The sequence below is a fragment of the Chrysochloris asiatica genome, unplaced genomic scaffold (assembly GCF_000296735.1).
Source record: "Chrysochloris asiatica unplaced genomic scaffold, ChrAsi1.0 scaffold00007, whole genome shotgun sequence".
In the NCBI taxonomy this organism is placed as follows: domain Eukaryota; kingdom Metazoa; phylum Chordata; class Mammalia; order Afrosoricida; family Chrysochloridae; genus Chrysochloris; species Chrysochloris asiatica.
The window spans coordinates 20,866,846-20,882,975 of NW_006408525.1; the positions used below are offsets into that span (position 1 = coordinate 20,866,846).

At 40.8% G+C, this 16,130-nt stretch overlaps 1 protein-coding gene across 6 annotated transcripts in view; it reads right to left on the reverse strand.

Moving 5' to 3' along the window:
* Positions 1 to 445: 445 nt before the first annotated feature.
* The window catches only part of KAT7 (K(lysine) acetyltransferase 7), a 31,241-nt gene continuing 15,556 nt past the window's right edge, over positions 446 to 16,130 (reverse strand). Inside the window, exons 7-15 of one of the 6 annotated variants that reach the window (XM_006832476.1) lie at positions 15,393 to 15,491; positions 11,288 to 11,398; positions 9,388 to 9,579; positions 5,876 to 5,965; positions 5,518 to 5,658; positions 4,058 to 4,151; positions 2,270 to 2,416; positions 1,679 to 1,785; positions 446 to 1,081 (exon numbers count right to left, since the gene is read on the reverse strand). In XM_006832476.1, the coding sequence (XP_006832539.1) occupies positions 980 to 1,081; positions 1,679 to 1,785; positions 2,270 to 2,416; positions 4,058 to 4,151; positions 5,518 to 5,658; positions 5,876 to 5,965; positions 9,388 to 9,579; positions 11,288 to 11,398; positions 15,393 to 15,491 (1,083 nt within the window). In that variant the 3' untranslated portion in view covers positions 446 to 979. The remainder of the gene's footprint in view (positions 1,082 to 1,678; positions 1,786 to 2,269; positions 2,417 to 4,057; positions 4,152 to 5,517; positions 5,659 to 5,875; positions 5,966 to 9,387; positions 9,580 to 11,287; positions 11,399 to 15,392; positions 15,492 to 16,130) is intronic. The other 5 variants (XM_006832477.1, XM_006832480.1, XM_006832479.1 and 2 more) reach the window with 5 other exon arrangements.

A 16,130-nucleotide genomic window follows, 5' to 3' on the forward strand; every position in this document is an offset into this window, starting at 1 on the left:
TGGAGTCTGCTCTTCCTGTTTGTTCCCTCCTAGAATGCATCATACCTTCAACAAGTGCCAGTTCCAGTGGCACCTCCATGACCATTTTCCTGCCCTCCATTCCTAGCACCTCATTTCTCGCCAAATTTCCTAGCCATTTCCATATTTATTGAATTTATACTAAGGATTTTATTGCATGCTCTTCAATATATAGCATTTTGATGTATTTGAGTCCACAGGTGGACTCAAATTAAAATACAGAATTGCCACCTCCTAATGCTTCTCTCCATCTCATTTGGATGATTGTGAGCTAACATCCCTGGGAAACTCTTCAAAAAAGCATCTGGTGCTGGTCAGCCTCATACTGATCAGCACCAGATCTTTGTATTAATGTGGGATGTATGTATGTGTGTGTGTGTGTGTGTGTGTGTGTGTGTGTGTGTGTGTGTGTGTGTGGTGGTGGGGCAATAAAGAAGTAAAACAAGATGAAATCCAAAGTGAAAGGACCTCTCCCAGTACATACACACTCAGAAATGCTACCTCGGCCTTGCCCCCAAAAAACACACATGTATGGAATAACTGGAAAGGTCCAGGCAGTGGTAACCATATTCGGAAGTCTGGTGACCCAGTGGCAAGAAGCACAATTACAAACAGTTTAGAAGACACAACACAACCCCATGGGGCTAGAGGACGTGAGGAGAACCAGTGACTGGACAGGTACAGTACCATGACAGAACTCCTTGGGTCAGTGCTATGAGGGATCTGCACTCAAGTCTAATCCAGATCCCATCCAGGCAACCTCACTGAGGCCGAAACAACAGTTCCTCAGAACCAGCGTCTGCAGTGTACACGAAGGTCGGAGCCAGGACAGTCCTGAGGGGGGTGGCCTTCCCAAAGGATACTGCCCTTGCCAATCACAAGAGCAACAGAAATGACAGACAGATCCCTAGGGTACGGATTCCTACTGCTGGGGTTCGCTGGCTCGGAACAACAGGTCACTTTAAGTGCCCTTGGGAGGGGTCCATTTTAAACAGCTTGGATCCATGGTTTTATTGGAGTTGGACCTTTTGGCCTCTTTGGCTATCCATTCATCAATCAGGTCCTAGGGGAGAACAATGGGAAAATGAGACATTACACTAAAAGGTCTTTCTATATCCATATAGATTTCAAAATGACTGCTGGCTGAGACAGAATCTCCACAAAGGTTCAATATATGGGTAAAATCCAAAGCAATCTTTGGATTTACAAAATGCTTTCCTACCTCGTGCATTTCTTACTCCGTAAAATAGTATTCACTTTTGTTATTACACATGAAACAATTAAAATCCTTAAGAGGACACAAGCTAGGATGGCATGTTAAAGGGACTAAAAAGCACTTCGACACCTCTACAGGTGGGCACATTTTGCCAATCTATAAAAACCACCAAATGACAGAAGAGCTGTACATCAAAAGTGGCTAAACTGGAACTGCTTAACACATTGTGCCACTCAAATTTGAGAGGTGCTTACCAAATAAGACAAGGCAGATGACAAGTGTAACAAACAATACAGACATCACTGCCAGCTCCAAGCCATGCTATGAGCCAAGTCCCCGAACCCCTTTAAAAAGAACATTATTTTGGGGGTCTTAAGGCTTACTTCGCTCTGCTGAGTCTCCAGGGATATCCAGCCATGAACAAGTAACTGATAAAAACCTCACCTGTCTCTTTAAAACGAGGTGTTTTCCTTTCCAATACTTGAGCATCTGGAGGGCTTGCAGAGTACTGACAATGTCCACAGGATTCACAGCTGTCTCCTGGCTAATTTCTGAAACAGAAGAGGTAGGTACTAAAAACCTAGCCCAGTACACAGTGGCCCCAGAGACCTTCTTCCCTTTGAAGAAGCCCAAATGGGCTCCAAATGGTTGGATTCTATCATATTCAACCCCAATACGTTCATAAAAAGTTCCTAAAGCATTCACTGCATCTGACTATTACAATAATAGGAAAGGAAGCCTACTGTAACTAGAAACAACACTTGGTACCTTAGAAGGTCAAAGATAGAATTGAACTGAATTCTCCCACTAGTCCCTAAGTATACAAGGATGTCTCTGAAGCTCGTGTATGTACCGAGATGGACTTTGCAGTGGCCCATATTCAATGGGTCTTCCATTCTTATATGCAAAGAAAACACAGAACAGGATAGGACCTGCAGGTTAAATAGCATGAACAGGAAGCCAAGTAGAATTGTGAGAATTTCCAACAGCACTAGCATTTTAGTTAACAGCCATTAAAAAGAGTCAAAAACAAACCTTTGATGGAAATCTCTTTGCCTTGAAAATTATGCAAGTAACGGAGAAGCACTTCTTTCCAGTAACTGCGGTAGCTTATAAGCCCCAGGTCTGAGAGGGGGCGCTCTGGGGAACCAACTTTTTCTTCCACTTTGGAAAGCAAATAACCTGCCAGAAAACAAATATACAGACTTTCTTGCAACACTGAACCATATCCTTATGGCAAAGACCAATGTTCTACACCATGGGAGCAGTTTTAAAAAGTACAGTCTACTTTGTAGTGTAATTATGGTTCAGCCACTCAACAGAGGCCTGGTGTGGCACTGTAGGATAAGCACTGGACTGCTAACCACAAGGTTGGCAGTTCAAACACACCAGTAGCTCCTTGGAAACCCTATACAGCGTTGCCGAGTTAGCACTGACTCCACAGCACTAACATTCAACAGGACACTATGGGGCTGGTTAGTATAGCATGCTGCTGCTGTGTAAACAAGAGAGGAAGAACATGATTCTGCACACACATGGGCACTAGACTTGGAAGGCTTCACAAGCAGCTTTGCTGGCAATGGTGCTAACTGTGAATGTGTACTAGGGCAGACATGGAAAGCCTAGTCACGCTCATTAGATAGCCTTTTTCTTCCTCTAAATCCCTGTACCACTTATAAAATGAAATGGGAAAAAACTTCAAATCTGATAATACCTCTAAATGTAACATCTAAGAATGTAAATGTTCAATTTACCCAAAATCATTATGCAGATGTTGTTGTTGTTTAGTGCCCTTGAGTCGGTTCTGACTCAGTGACCCTGTACAGGGTTTTCAAGGAGCGGCTGTTGAGTTTCAACTGTCAACCTTGTGGTTCAAACCGACTTTGAGGTCAAGTGCTTATCCTATGGTGTCACAATACTGTCAGCAGAATTCACACTCTGGGAACACTAAAGGACAAGTACACCTACTCTTCACTCATCCGTTACTGTGTATCCAACATTTCGCATTTATGACAACAGTAAAACATCAACTGACTGTGAATAAATGCCATGCATCTGGCAGTAAAGAACACCAAGGTGCAAGGTGAGAATGATGCTTGCTAGTGACATTTAAGGCAATTTGTCAACTGGGCTGGGCCAAGACTCTCAGTGGTTTGCCAGATACGTAATGACGTAATTGTCCTTCACCGTGATCTGATGTGGTCATCCTTCATTTTTACATCATGCCAATTTTTGCACAATGACCGGATATTTGGAATTTAACCATGTCTACAAGTGAGGAGTGAATCTAATTTACTTTCTTCAATAAAAAGCAGAAGCAAAAATTTTTAGATTAAAATAAAAGCAACAAATCTGAAGCTATGGGTACATGTGCTGTTTGAAAGTCTCAAATTGGGATAATCCTAAATATTTACTTTACTATCATCTGTATCTGACAAAGAAACCATGATGGCATAGATGGCTAAGTGCTCAACAGCTCTGAAAAGTCAGCAGTTTGAACCCACTAGCCATTCCATGGGAGCAAGATCTGGCAGTCTGCTTCCATAAAGATTACAACCTGGTAAACCCTTTAAAGTAGCTCTAGTCTGTCCTATAGGGTCCCCTATGAGTCGGAACCAAAACGGTGCTGGTATCTACTAACTAGGTACCAACTCAGGTTTCCTCATTCATCTGACATTCAACGTGTATCAGGCAGACTGGTGATGTTACTTACTATCAGTGTACTTCCATTATCTGCCACAGATGGTAGAGACCATAGTACAAAAAAGACAAACAAATTCACATAGCCCCTGCCTTATGGAGGGACTTAGCAATCTCACTTACTGAAATCAATGAGCATCTTGCCATAGCCCTGCCTCATGTACTGAGGCATGGTAAGGATACAGGACACATTATAGTTGAGGAATGAATTCTTTTCCTAAAATCAAAAGCAAACATATGAGCAGGTCATAAGGTGTCAGCACTCATACAGATACAAAGCAAGAGCTGCTTGCAAAATAGCTAATCAGTCCTAGGGAGAGGCTGTCGGGTCCACAGCCTTTCCAATGCAAAATTGCCAATTAGGGCTTCCCTACCTCTGAGACGTTTAGTCTCAGTCAAAGGAGCCAATTCTAAATTCTTTATTGCCATGGAGCAGGGCAAGAAAGTTAAGAATGCTGAGTTAGTTTACAGTTGTCACTGTTAAGTGCTGGAGTCGGTTCTGATGCATACATAGCAGCACCCCTATGCACAACAGAAAGAAACAGTGTCCGGCCAAAAGGAAGCTGTATGCTAGAGGAGAAAGAAGGGAATCCAAACAGTTAAGTCCTGTAAAAAGGATAGAAAGAAAGTTCTTCCAGCCTCCATTCTGCAAGAGGAGAAAAACCAAAATCACAAACGATCACAAATTGTTATGATTTCACTTACACGAAATGTCCAAAATAAGCAAATTGAAAGACAAAACGTTTATTAATGGTTATCTAAGGCTGGGAGTCCTGGTGTGGTGTTGTAGGATCAGCACCGAACTGGTAACTGCAAGGTTGGTGGTTCATATCCAACAGCCGCTCCTCAGAAACCCCTACGGGGTTGCTAGGAGTTGGAATTCGCTGGCACTTAACAACAAAAACAAGGCTGGGAAGGGTTGGGGAGAAATGTGGAATGATGGCAAACAGATAAGGAGTTTCATTTCAGGTTCATAAACATGTTCTAAAATTTAGTGTTATTAATTGATGAGTAATAGTAACGATATACAAATTACATAATTACAGAGTTATTAAAAAAAAAAAAAAAATCAGCAGAAAATAGTTAACTCTTAAAGAACTAGGCTAGAAGAAGGCCAGCTAAAGAACCAGGCAATGACTACGCGCAACTGTCTTCAGCACTGGGTTTTGTAGTAACTGCAAAAATAATTCACTGCTGACTGAACACAAATGCTTCAATATTTCTTTCCATGTATTTGTTCAGAAAAAAGAACAACCAGGCAAAAGGAATATATTCCTGGTTTTAAGCGAATTAACAAAGAGGAAGACAAGAGCCAGGAAAGTTGGCTTGCTGGTTAGCAGACAAAGGCCCGGCCAGTAATAATGGGCAGCTCCATTTCACAAGGCCAGAAACTTCTAATAAAGAATTGTACATGTTCATTAAACAATTTTTGATATGTGGATCTGCATTTCTTTCATTTCTGCTTCTCTGTCAACTTTGCCCAGGGTACCACCTCTTCCTGTCAGCGATTTATCAAACACCATATGCCAACATCAATCACCCTGCTTTGGCCATTAGCTTCTTAATCTCCAGATCCTGCTGACCTTGGAAAAATATCCAATCAGGTGACAGCCAGTGTTGTCAGCTTCTGTCATAACATAGAACAGGAAAGGCTCCACATCATAATATAACGTCTTGTGGTCCAGAAAAAGCTTGGCCAATAGGCACAGGTTTTGGCAGTAGATCTGGAAGCAAAGAAAAGAGGTCAGCGATTTCTACACTTTATCAGATAAAGGCCTAAAATTAAAAATCATACCATTATTGTTAATCAAACAGAAATTGTGTATTTTGGCCAAGAGAAGAGCTCTATCTTCTTTACAAGGTAAAATGAGAACAAAAAAGCCCTCTGCATGTACAGCATTACCACCCTGCTGTCTTAAACACCACTCACTCCTTGTTTACCTTGTTTTTCTTGCCATCCACTTCAAACACAGAAATTGAGCCTTTGCGATATATCTCATCACCAGGTGGGTGTTTCCACACACACTTAGCCTGCAAGAGAAGAAAATTCCTATCAGTGAAACAAATCTTCTCAACATGTCTGCTGCTCAAACAGAGAAAAGGAATTACAGGTGAAACTCTTAACTGAGCTTCAGAGCATACAAACACAAGTAAGCAAAGTAGAGACTTCTCCAGCTAAACAAATAAACCTCTGTGCAGTTACTGCAATATATGAATGGGGCTTCAAAGAGTTCAAAGAAAAATTCCATTATCGTTTAATTCCATTTTTCCACAAACTTTCTGAAGCTTCCTCATACTTATGGCATTTTTACAACAGTTTGGAACAAGTTTTCTGGATTATATTCTGGCTTTATCTCAGCTCCAAGATTAAAATCATCCACTAGGTAAAAGCCAGACAAACAAAAGCGCCCTAACTTATTATAAAACGCCTCACGCCAACAGGAAATTCTTAAGCAGCTTAGATTCGCTAAGTTCTTTACTCTCAACCTTGACCAGTGATTTCTCATTACCACCTAACCATTAAGGTCTGTTTTTTAGATTAGAAAATGGACCCCTAATGATAAAAACTCTTTTCCTTCCTTCCCCTCTTTCCAACAAAAAGTGCTCTCTGTTATATAAAGAGATAGGAACAAGGACTTTTTACAGCTTAAAAAACTCCCAATTGAACAGCAGAAAGTTGGGTGACACTTGGCCACAAGGGGGCACAAGTTAGCCCTTTTCCTCAACTTTGATCTCAACTGCTGACTACAGCCAGTCATTCTGTAAATCTGTGAATTCTTGAAAGCTTTTATATAAATATATTCAAAATATCACCTAAAATACATAATTATATGAGACATTCTTTATGAAACAAATTGCATTGCGACTGTTAACTCAAGACTCAAATGTGTTATATGTATATATATATGTATATGTGTGTATGTATGTATGTATGTATGTATGTATGTATGTATCAACATACTAACTGGAATTACTTCAAAAACAACTCCACCTACAGTTTGTTCCTATCTCCACCCCTTTACACATGTTGGCTTATTTCAACAACAACCAGCAATGAAACAATGATTTGTATAGAAACAGAAACCAAGCCAAAGAAACTCCATTTCAGAGACTATATCTGAAGCAATGGGAACCACAAGAGACAGGGATTCAAATGGATTTGTAGCTCTATACATTCAATTTTTGTAAGTAGCATAAATACAGCAGATCCTCAACTGTTCAGAAATGTTCATTGGCTCTTCAGATCATCTAGAGCCTACAACTACTTTTTCTTGCCCTTTTCTGGCCATCTCATTTTTTGTGTTACTAAATCAACAAAAAGGAATAAAAGGACATAAATAGTAAGCAGTTTACAACAATATGAGTACCACGTCTTACTTTCACAGCAAACCAAGAAAATCATTTATCTCCACAGTCTACAGCCTGTCAGTGTCCAATTCTTCCCCATGCTCCTGTGTCTCCACCAGAACTTCTCCAAGTGTGCTAGAGATGGGCAAGGCCACAAAGCCATCAGTGGCACACTCCAGAACTGTTGTTTTTAAGTACGCCTGTATAGGGTTTCCTATGAGTGACTGGTGAGCCTGAACCGCCGATCTTGTAGTTCAAATGACCCTTGCAGTCCCAAACTGGGAAGACCATCATGACAGAAAACATGGGAAACCCGTGTCATAGATGCTTAGTGTCTCCCTGGTATGGTATTCTGGGTTAATGCACTAGACTGAAAAGTCAGTTTGAATCACAAAAGTCAGCTGTTCAAGCTCACCAGCTCCAGCTGCTCCTTGGAAATCCCTATATAGGGTCTCTGAGTTGGAATTAACTTGAAGGCACCTAATAACAATAGCATTTCCTCCTCCATGGCAGAAACTCTTTTTAAAAAGACAGGGACTCACCGATTAGGGGAAGTGAGGGAAAAACAGCAATGAAGTGGCGAGCTAAGCCACTAATGTGGAGAGTGAAGCGTTCAGCTGATAAAAAGAGAGGGTATATGCACAAGAACACCCACACTTGTAGATAGCTTCAATGACTGGATGAACAGAGGTCAACCAGAAGAAGAAAGAAGAGGAAAAAAAAGAGTAATCTCATGCAATTTGATGAACTTGACCTACACCTATGGAAGCAGTGGGTCAAAAGAGGGAACAAGTCCTTACAGCAAGAATCATTCCCACCCCCTCCACACACAGAGTAGACAGGGATGGGCAACTTGGACATTGGCTACCCAAAATGGGGGGGGAGGGCTACAAAGGCAAGAAGTGACTGGCTTACAAGCTTTCAAGAGGGAACCTAGAGCCAGGGGGCCTGGAGGAAGGCAGAATCTCCAGTGAGTAGTATTCAATCTGCTTAGGCGGAGCTGATGAAATGAAATGCAGGATGGGTTTCTTGTGATACAATAGTGAATAATTGTTATCAGGACTGATTGTGAAGGTTGGAAACGTAAAGGTAGACATTTTATAGCAAGGAAGTGAGGGAATAACTTTCCAGTCTAGGAACGGAGGTTCCTATGACATGGAGCGATGGAGCAGCTGGGGACTTTAGATCCAGAGAGGGAGAGCAACTGTGTGCTGAAGACTCGGGGTGGGGAAAGGGGGTTAGTGTAGGGGGCAGGCTTGCAGGTATACCCTTTGATTGGTTGATGATGCATGGAGGGGATTGGAACCATGGCAATGATACGATTGATATACGATAGAATAAATGTAAAACTAATGTTCTCCCATGTAAACTATCATATAATTCACACTAAAACAAAAAGACAAGGGAAACAAAAATGGCTCAAAACTGCAAAGTATCTAGTAAACACATCTGTCAATCCTATAGGCAGGATGTTCAGAAACCAAAAAGCACTCAACAACTTTAGGAGAAGAAAAAATGCACATCACTGATACAGAAGGCACAGAGGACTAACGGTCTTCATCTATCACAGGTGATTTCCCTTAACTGAATACTTATTGGCCCCCTATGGCCTAGGCTCTAGTAGCGCAGTGGTTATCAACGAGCCAGCAGTTCAAAACTACCAGCTGTTCCATGGGAGATAGATGAGGCTTTCTGCTCCCATAAAGCTTTATACAGCCTCAGAAACCCTGTACAGGGTCGCTATAAGTCGGAACTGACTTCACGGCACATAACAACAACATGGCCTAGGCTAGTTGCTAGGCACACAAAGGTAAACCAGGCTGTCTGTCCTGTCAAATGAAACCTATTTTCATCTATGGGATACTTATAAAAACAGAGCAGAGATAAATGCATAATCTGAAAGTAAGGAGCAAAAAAATCTAAAACAAAACAGATAACAGAATGTGACAAAGGGCTAGCACCAGCACCCCACTGAACCTAAGGCTTTCAAGTTTCTTTGTCTTTGTCGCATTACTTGCCTGTGAAAGGTCCACTCCAGAGCATGCCTGGAGCTCCTTTCGCCTTCACCACCAGGCTCACTGCAGAGAAACACACAACTAACTTACCATATGTCGGCGGAGAATTGTTTGGCTCTTCATATATTTTAAACAGAATTCACACATGTAGAGGCGTCCCAGTCGTGCATATTCTTCGGGATAGGGAGAATGGTACCAAGTGTCAAGTTCATAGCGGCCAAAAGCAATTGTTTTAATCATGTTGCTTCCCTCTGTGATTTGGCCTTGAAGCCGTAACTTTTCCTATACCCAAAAGGAAACCAAAAGTTAGAGAAGAATTAGAATTTATCATATTTGTGTGTGTGTGTGTGTGCTAGGCTAGGAAAACACCAGATTTGTCATCTCCAGATGAGAAATATGCACTAAAAACGGGGCCAGAGATAATCACGTAGGCTTACACAGTGGCTTCATTGCATCCTATCACATTCTGGGCCTTTTATCTCTACCATCAGAATAAAAACAAAAAACCACTGCCACTGAGTCAATTTGGACTCATTCCGACCCTGTCTGATTAGGGTTTCCAAGTCTGTAAATATTTACAGGAGCAAAAAGCCTCATTTCTCACAAGGAATAGCTGGTGGGTTTGAACTGCCAACCCTACAATTAGCAGACCATTATTTACAGCACCACCAGAGCTCCTTCAACAATGGAGTGAAGTCCTTGGTAAAACCTCCTTTTTATGAGCCTCAACCAAATGAATTACAAATGTAATGTTCCATAAACACAAACTTACACCCTATAAAACATTCTAAAACTAAACATAAAAGATCTTCTAAAATGAAACAAACTTTACCCACTTGAGTCTTTTAAAAGTTGTATTTTGAAATGCTGCTGCTGATAATTCTGGAATGGAAACTCTATGGGAGTAGAAAGCACTTTGGCTCTCTATCTCCACTCGGTGGCTAGGCGCTTGTTATAGAAAGTATTTTTAATCATCACCAGGTGGAGAACTGTGAAAGGCTACCCCTGGAAATATTGTACCAGACAAGGACCAAGACAACCAGCAGCAGCAGCAGTCTTTTGCTGTGTGGCATCAGTCAATCCTTCCTCCTGCAAGTTTTCAGGTGCATTTGCAGAATTTAATGAAGTATTTAATATAATAAAAGAGAGAGATAAGATAGCACCTTACAAACTAAGTTTCATTGAAAACATTTAACCTGTTAAATCAAAGGTAAACTGAAATCACCAGAATTTTCTTAAAGCAAAGCTGCTAGTCCAGAAACAGAGGACCCTAGGACCATCAAGGGAGAAGAGCATAAGCAGAATGCGGGACCCTACTCAGAGAAGCAGCAGATACCAGAGATGCAGGCAGAGATGGGGCCATGGAGAGAGGGAGCAGCTGAGGACTCTAGATTCATGGGAAGAGGGGGACTGAGAGCTGTGGTGGCCAGGAGGCAGGCTTGCAGAATGTGTCCTTTGGTGGTGTAAATTGTTATATATTCCTGAGTGTTTTTTTTAAACAAAAAACAGCTGCTAAAACTGTCTGCCTAAAGCATCAAAACTCATAATAGAACAGAAAACTACCTTTACATATAAAATTGTTAAACATATTGAAGAGCTGTGAGGAAACACAGAAAGCAGCAAATTCCTGTTAGGATTAAGAGGACCACCGAGGTGGGTATCTCTCAGTTTACAGACTCTCAGAATTGCAAATCACCCACCAGAGACAAAGGGGCACCTAGTGCTTTTTTAGTCTCACCACAGCAAACAGGTCCTTCCTGGAGTTAGAGTTGAGGGGAGGGAAAAAACCCGTAAAAGACCAGAAGGGAAGAGGGTGATTAGCTTTAAATATGAAAGGGAAGGACAGCCTAACAATGGACTGCTGGGGGGAGGGGAGGGGACATTCAAGCTGCAAGGTGTTTAATTCCCTGCAAATTGATTCCTAATCATTTTCCTTGGCAGTCTAAGTGTCTTTCACAAGTGGTCCTCAGCTTGGCGGTTTAATACTCACCAAATCCTCTGAAGCCCGGGCTTGTGCTCTCCGGAAGAGATCCAAGTCATACTCGCTAGTCAGGTTTTCCAAGAGAGGCTCCCGAGTGTTCCCATAGGTCTGTCTGTGTTCCTACGAAGGTAACCAGAGCATGAAGACTCTGCTGCTAAGAACTTTTCTTGCCGACTAGAAGGCTGAGCATGATCTGATACTACGTATTTACTGCTACATGCCAGGCCTAACAGGTATTAGTGACCACTACCCACCCCAGTGAACCTGAAGTGGAAATGCCCCCACACTTCCTCAAAGGACTTCCGTCTTTCTAAATGAGCACCCAAGGCCCAGCACTCTAAGCCTCCATTTCTTATCGTCAAACAATAAACCCAGAGGCACTCCATAGTCTTAGAATCCTGAACTCCGGAGGAACCTTGGAAGATAGGCTTTAATTTAAAAAATGCAAAACCTCTAAGCCTTAGAATCTAAGATTTTAGACTGAAAAGAAAATCTCCCGATTGGGAGAACAGCTGGCCTAAGGCAGTCAGTCCTCAGTGAATTCTCTCACTTGAATTGCTGCACTGTCCACCAGAGGTGTAATGATCCCAACTTTCAATCTTTACTTCATGTGCAAAAGAAAAATGAGCTAGTCTCCTTGAACATCATTTCACTAAACATTAAAGAGGAGGAGGAAAGGGTCCTGAGATGAAACAACCCAGTTTTAATCTTCACCTAATTCAGAATAAAGCAAACAACCTTGAACCAAAATAACCCACATTTAAACACTTCAAAACTTACCATGGCAGCCAAATACCCTTGCTCCAGAAAGAATTTCTGAAAGTGAAAGGTACCTTTTAAATCTTTGATTCTAGCCCTTCCCACTCTGTTCTATACTCCACCTCCCATCCAAAGAATAGAAGCTAATTAATGGTCCTTAAGTACAGTGGATGGCTCATCCCAGGAAGAACATTATGGATTTCACACATATTAGCATATGAAGAAGCCATTCACCAGCACTATTGCTGCTATTGTTGTTAACTGTCCTCTAGTTGGTGAGCAAATAATCCAAAAAGCTGCATTATATGAAGAAAAAAACGTGGCACCAGGATTGGAGGAAGACTCGTTAACAAACTGCGATATGCAAATGATACAACTTTGCTTGCTGAAGTTAAGAGAGACTTAAAACATTTACTGATGAAGATCAGAGTAAAGCCCTAGGTATGGACTGTATCTCAATGTGAAGAAAAAATCTTCACCACTGGACCAAAAACAACGTTCTTATCAATGGAGAAAAGATTGAAGTTGTCAAGGACTTCATTCTTCTTGGATCAATTATCAACACTCCTGGAAGCAGCAGTCAAGAAATCAAATGATACATTGCATTAGGCAAATATGCTGCACAAGACCTTTTTAAAGTGTTGAAGAGCAAAATGTCATGCTTGAGGACTAAGGTGCGCCTGACCCAAGCCATGGCATTTTCAATAACCTCATATACATGTGAAAGTTGGATAGTAAATAAGGAAGACCATAGAAGAATGGATGCTTTTGATTTATGGTGTTGGAGGGAATATTGAAAGTGCCATGGGCTGCCCATAGAACCAACAGATCTGTGTTGGAAGAAGTGCAGCCAGAATGCTTCTTGGAGGACAAGATGGCCAAACTTTATACTTTGGACGTATTGTTAGGAGGGATATCATGTTTAGTAAGGTAGAGGGTCAGAGAAAAAGAGGAAGACCCCCAGCGAGATGGACTGGCCAAGAGGCAGCATCAATGGACTCAAGTGTGGTAAAGATAATGAGGTTGGCCCAGGATGTTGCTGTTGTTGTATGCCATCGAGTCAGTTCCGATCCATAGCGACCCTGTACAGGGTTTCCGAGGCTATAAATCTTTACAGGAGCAGAAAGCCTCATCTTTCTCCAGCGGAACAGCTGGTAGTTTCAAACTGCTGACCATGAGGTTCGCAGCCTGATTCGTAACCACTACGCTACCAGAGCTCCTTTGGCCTAGGATACGGCAGTGTTTTGTTCTGCTGTGTATAATGTTGCTGAGTCGGCACCAACTCAATGGCACCTAACAACAAGTTGGTTCCGACTCACAGAGATCAATACTAATACCCCTACCCTATTAAAGGAGTCCTGGTATGACGCTGTGGGTTAATGCACCAGACTGCAAAGCCGTTTGACTACAATGTCAGCAGTTCAAGCTCACCAGCTACCCTTAGGAAACCCTTTACAGGGTCACTATGGCTCAGAACCGAGTCAAAGGCACTTCACAACAACAACCGTATTAAAATGTCTTCCAGTTAATGTGGGTCCTGGCTGGGCATTATCTTATTAAATTTGGCCTCTATCATTTAAGATTTAGGTTCTCAAGTATTAATTATTAGTTCTAGTTTCATAAAGTTTTAAAAAGAAAAGCATTTTTAAAAATCTAATGCAGAAGTTTTCATTGTTTTTACTAGGAAGAGTGGGAAGGAGATGTGAGTAAGATAAAAATTTCAGGGGTTTTCATTTCAGATAAAAATTTAAGATTTTTGGCAAGTTACTTCTTTCTCATTTTCCTTCCTAAAACACAGGTAAAAGAGCTTCCAGTATATAGAGCTGCTAGGGAGGGTGAGAGCATTCTTAGCCTACCAAAACCAGGGTGAAGCTAAGGAGAATCCAACCAGTGGTTATTGTTGTGATTATTACACTCCACACAATTTGTGGAGTCCTGTTGTGAAGCTATAGGCTAAGCTCTGGACTACTAATCATAAGGTTGGTGCACCAGTTCAAACCCACAAACTCCTTGGAAAGCCTTTACATTGTTGCTATAAGTCTTGAAGGTACAAAACATAAACACCACCACCCAATTTGTGAATAAAAAACTCACAAACAGAACAGGGCAATCACACAACCCTGTACCTATACCTCACAACTCCAATACAGTCCATCCACAATAATCAACACAATCTGGTGTAGGTGATTTAGTTACAAATTCAACCCCCAAACCTTTAACAGTCATCTCACATTCACCTATCTATCTAAAAGGCTCCCATAAAGAGGAGTACCATTCTCAAGACAACGTCAAGAAAGTAAATACATAGTTGGACATATTTTCATCTTAGTGATGAGAAGCTCTGAGTATCTTTTAAGTATTCACAAACCATACATTTAATAATATATTTTAATAACTAAATAAATGAATATTCAAATTTTATGGAGAGGCGAAAAACATCAGAAAAGATTGGGAAAACAACAATTTTGCTACCGTCAGTAGTAAGCATGCTTACAAAAATATTTATGATAAAATTAATCTCCAGCTAAGAAATTACATTTTATGTAAAACATTTTCAAAGAATTTAGGTGAAAAGATAGAATCCAAATTTGTACAAGGGGACTTCAGAAAATTTGTATTAATATAGATTCTTAGTAGGTAAATAAGGTATTTAGGTATGTAGAAAAAGCTAGAGGAATATCTGCTAAAATGTTACTTTTACAGAGTTGTTGTTGTTATTGTTAAGTGCCCTTGAGTCAATCCCAACCCACAGTGACTCTACAGAGGGTTTCCAAGGAGCAGCTGGTGAGCTTGAACCACCGACCTTGCAGTTCAAATGACTTTGCAGTCTGAAGCATTAGCCCACAGCACTTTTTTCTGTATACTTTAAAAAGTTGTTATTTTCTACTACAAACATACATTATTTGTACAACCAGACACGTTATGTTAAATACTGCCCGCCTCCCCCAATATCTATTCAAGAATATTAACCTAATTCCTATCCTCATCATGTGGGAGTTCTTTCCCCATTAGCATAAGTAGATTACTTCTTGGTCTGAAGGTTTCCTTATGCAGAAATGTCCACTGTCAAGGGTGTTTGTTCTAATAGGAAAAGTCAACCCTTTAAATATAATTATAGTGAAGCTTACAAATAACTAAAGGATCCAAATTTTCTAATCCAAATTAATTGCAGTTTTTCAAAGACTTCCTATTTCCACTCTCAACAGCCCAGCTTTGAGGAATTATTGATGCTAACAGCCACCCCTGGAAGTTACCAAATGACAAATCTGAAAAGCAGAAGTTTAGAAATCAAAGTGATCAAATGTGAGAACATCTTTGTGAGTTCACGCTAATGAAATACTTTACTTTCACTCACCATATATTTCTCTTTCTGTTCTTTGCTCAGCCCAGAATTTCTTTTCTTCCTGAGTTCGGCCACCTTTTCCTTATATCGTAGCTGCCTCTCTGTTGGTGCCTAAAAAGAAAGCTAGATAACTGAATATGAAGTCAAGCTTCAAAATGAAGGTGTGCATGTACATACATGCTTTGAAAAAAGGTGAGGGGGGTTGGGGGGTGGTGGAGAGAAATGAAATTAGAGCCACCCTGTGCATGCTATGACCATTCCCTCATTATGCAGACCACTATGCTACTATCAGCTACAATGGATTCAAGAAAACAAATTTACTTTGATATTAACCCAAACAGAACATAAATTAAGGATGGGCATTTTCATCAGAGCAACAAGAATAAAATTATAATCATTTCAATTCAATAACCAATCACTTGTTACTTTTTTTCACAAAGTACTAACTTGATCAGCAATGATACAAAATGAAAAAAAGGAAAATGAATTAGAAGCCACAATAATGATAAGCAGTACAGTGACTACTTATGGAGTACTTATTACTGCCAAGCACTGGGGATACGTACTTTATAGATTGAATTTTGCTGACACCCTGAACTACCTTGCCAGGTTGGTCTTATTAACCTCATTTTATTAACAAGGAAATAAAGGTTAGAGGTTAGCTGATCTGCCCCCAAACCACATATTAGAGAAATAGAATCACTGTATTCAAATCCAGATGTGTTTGGCTCCAAAACCCACACTTCTCTT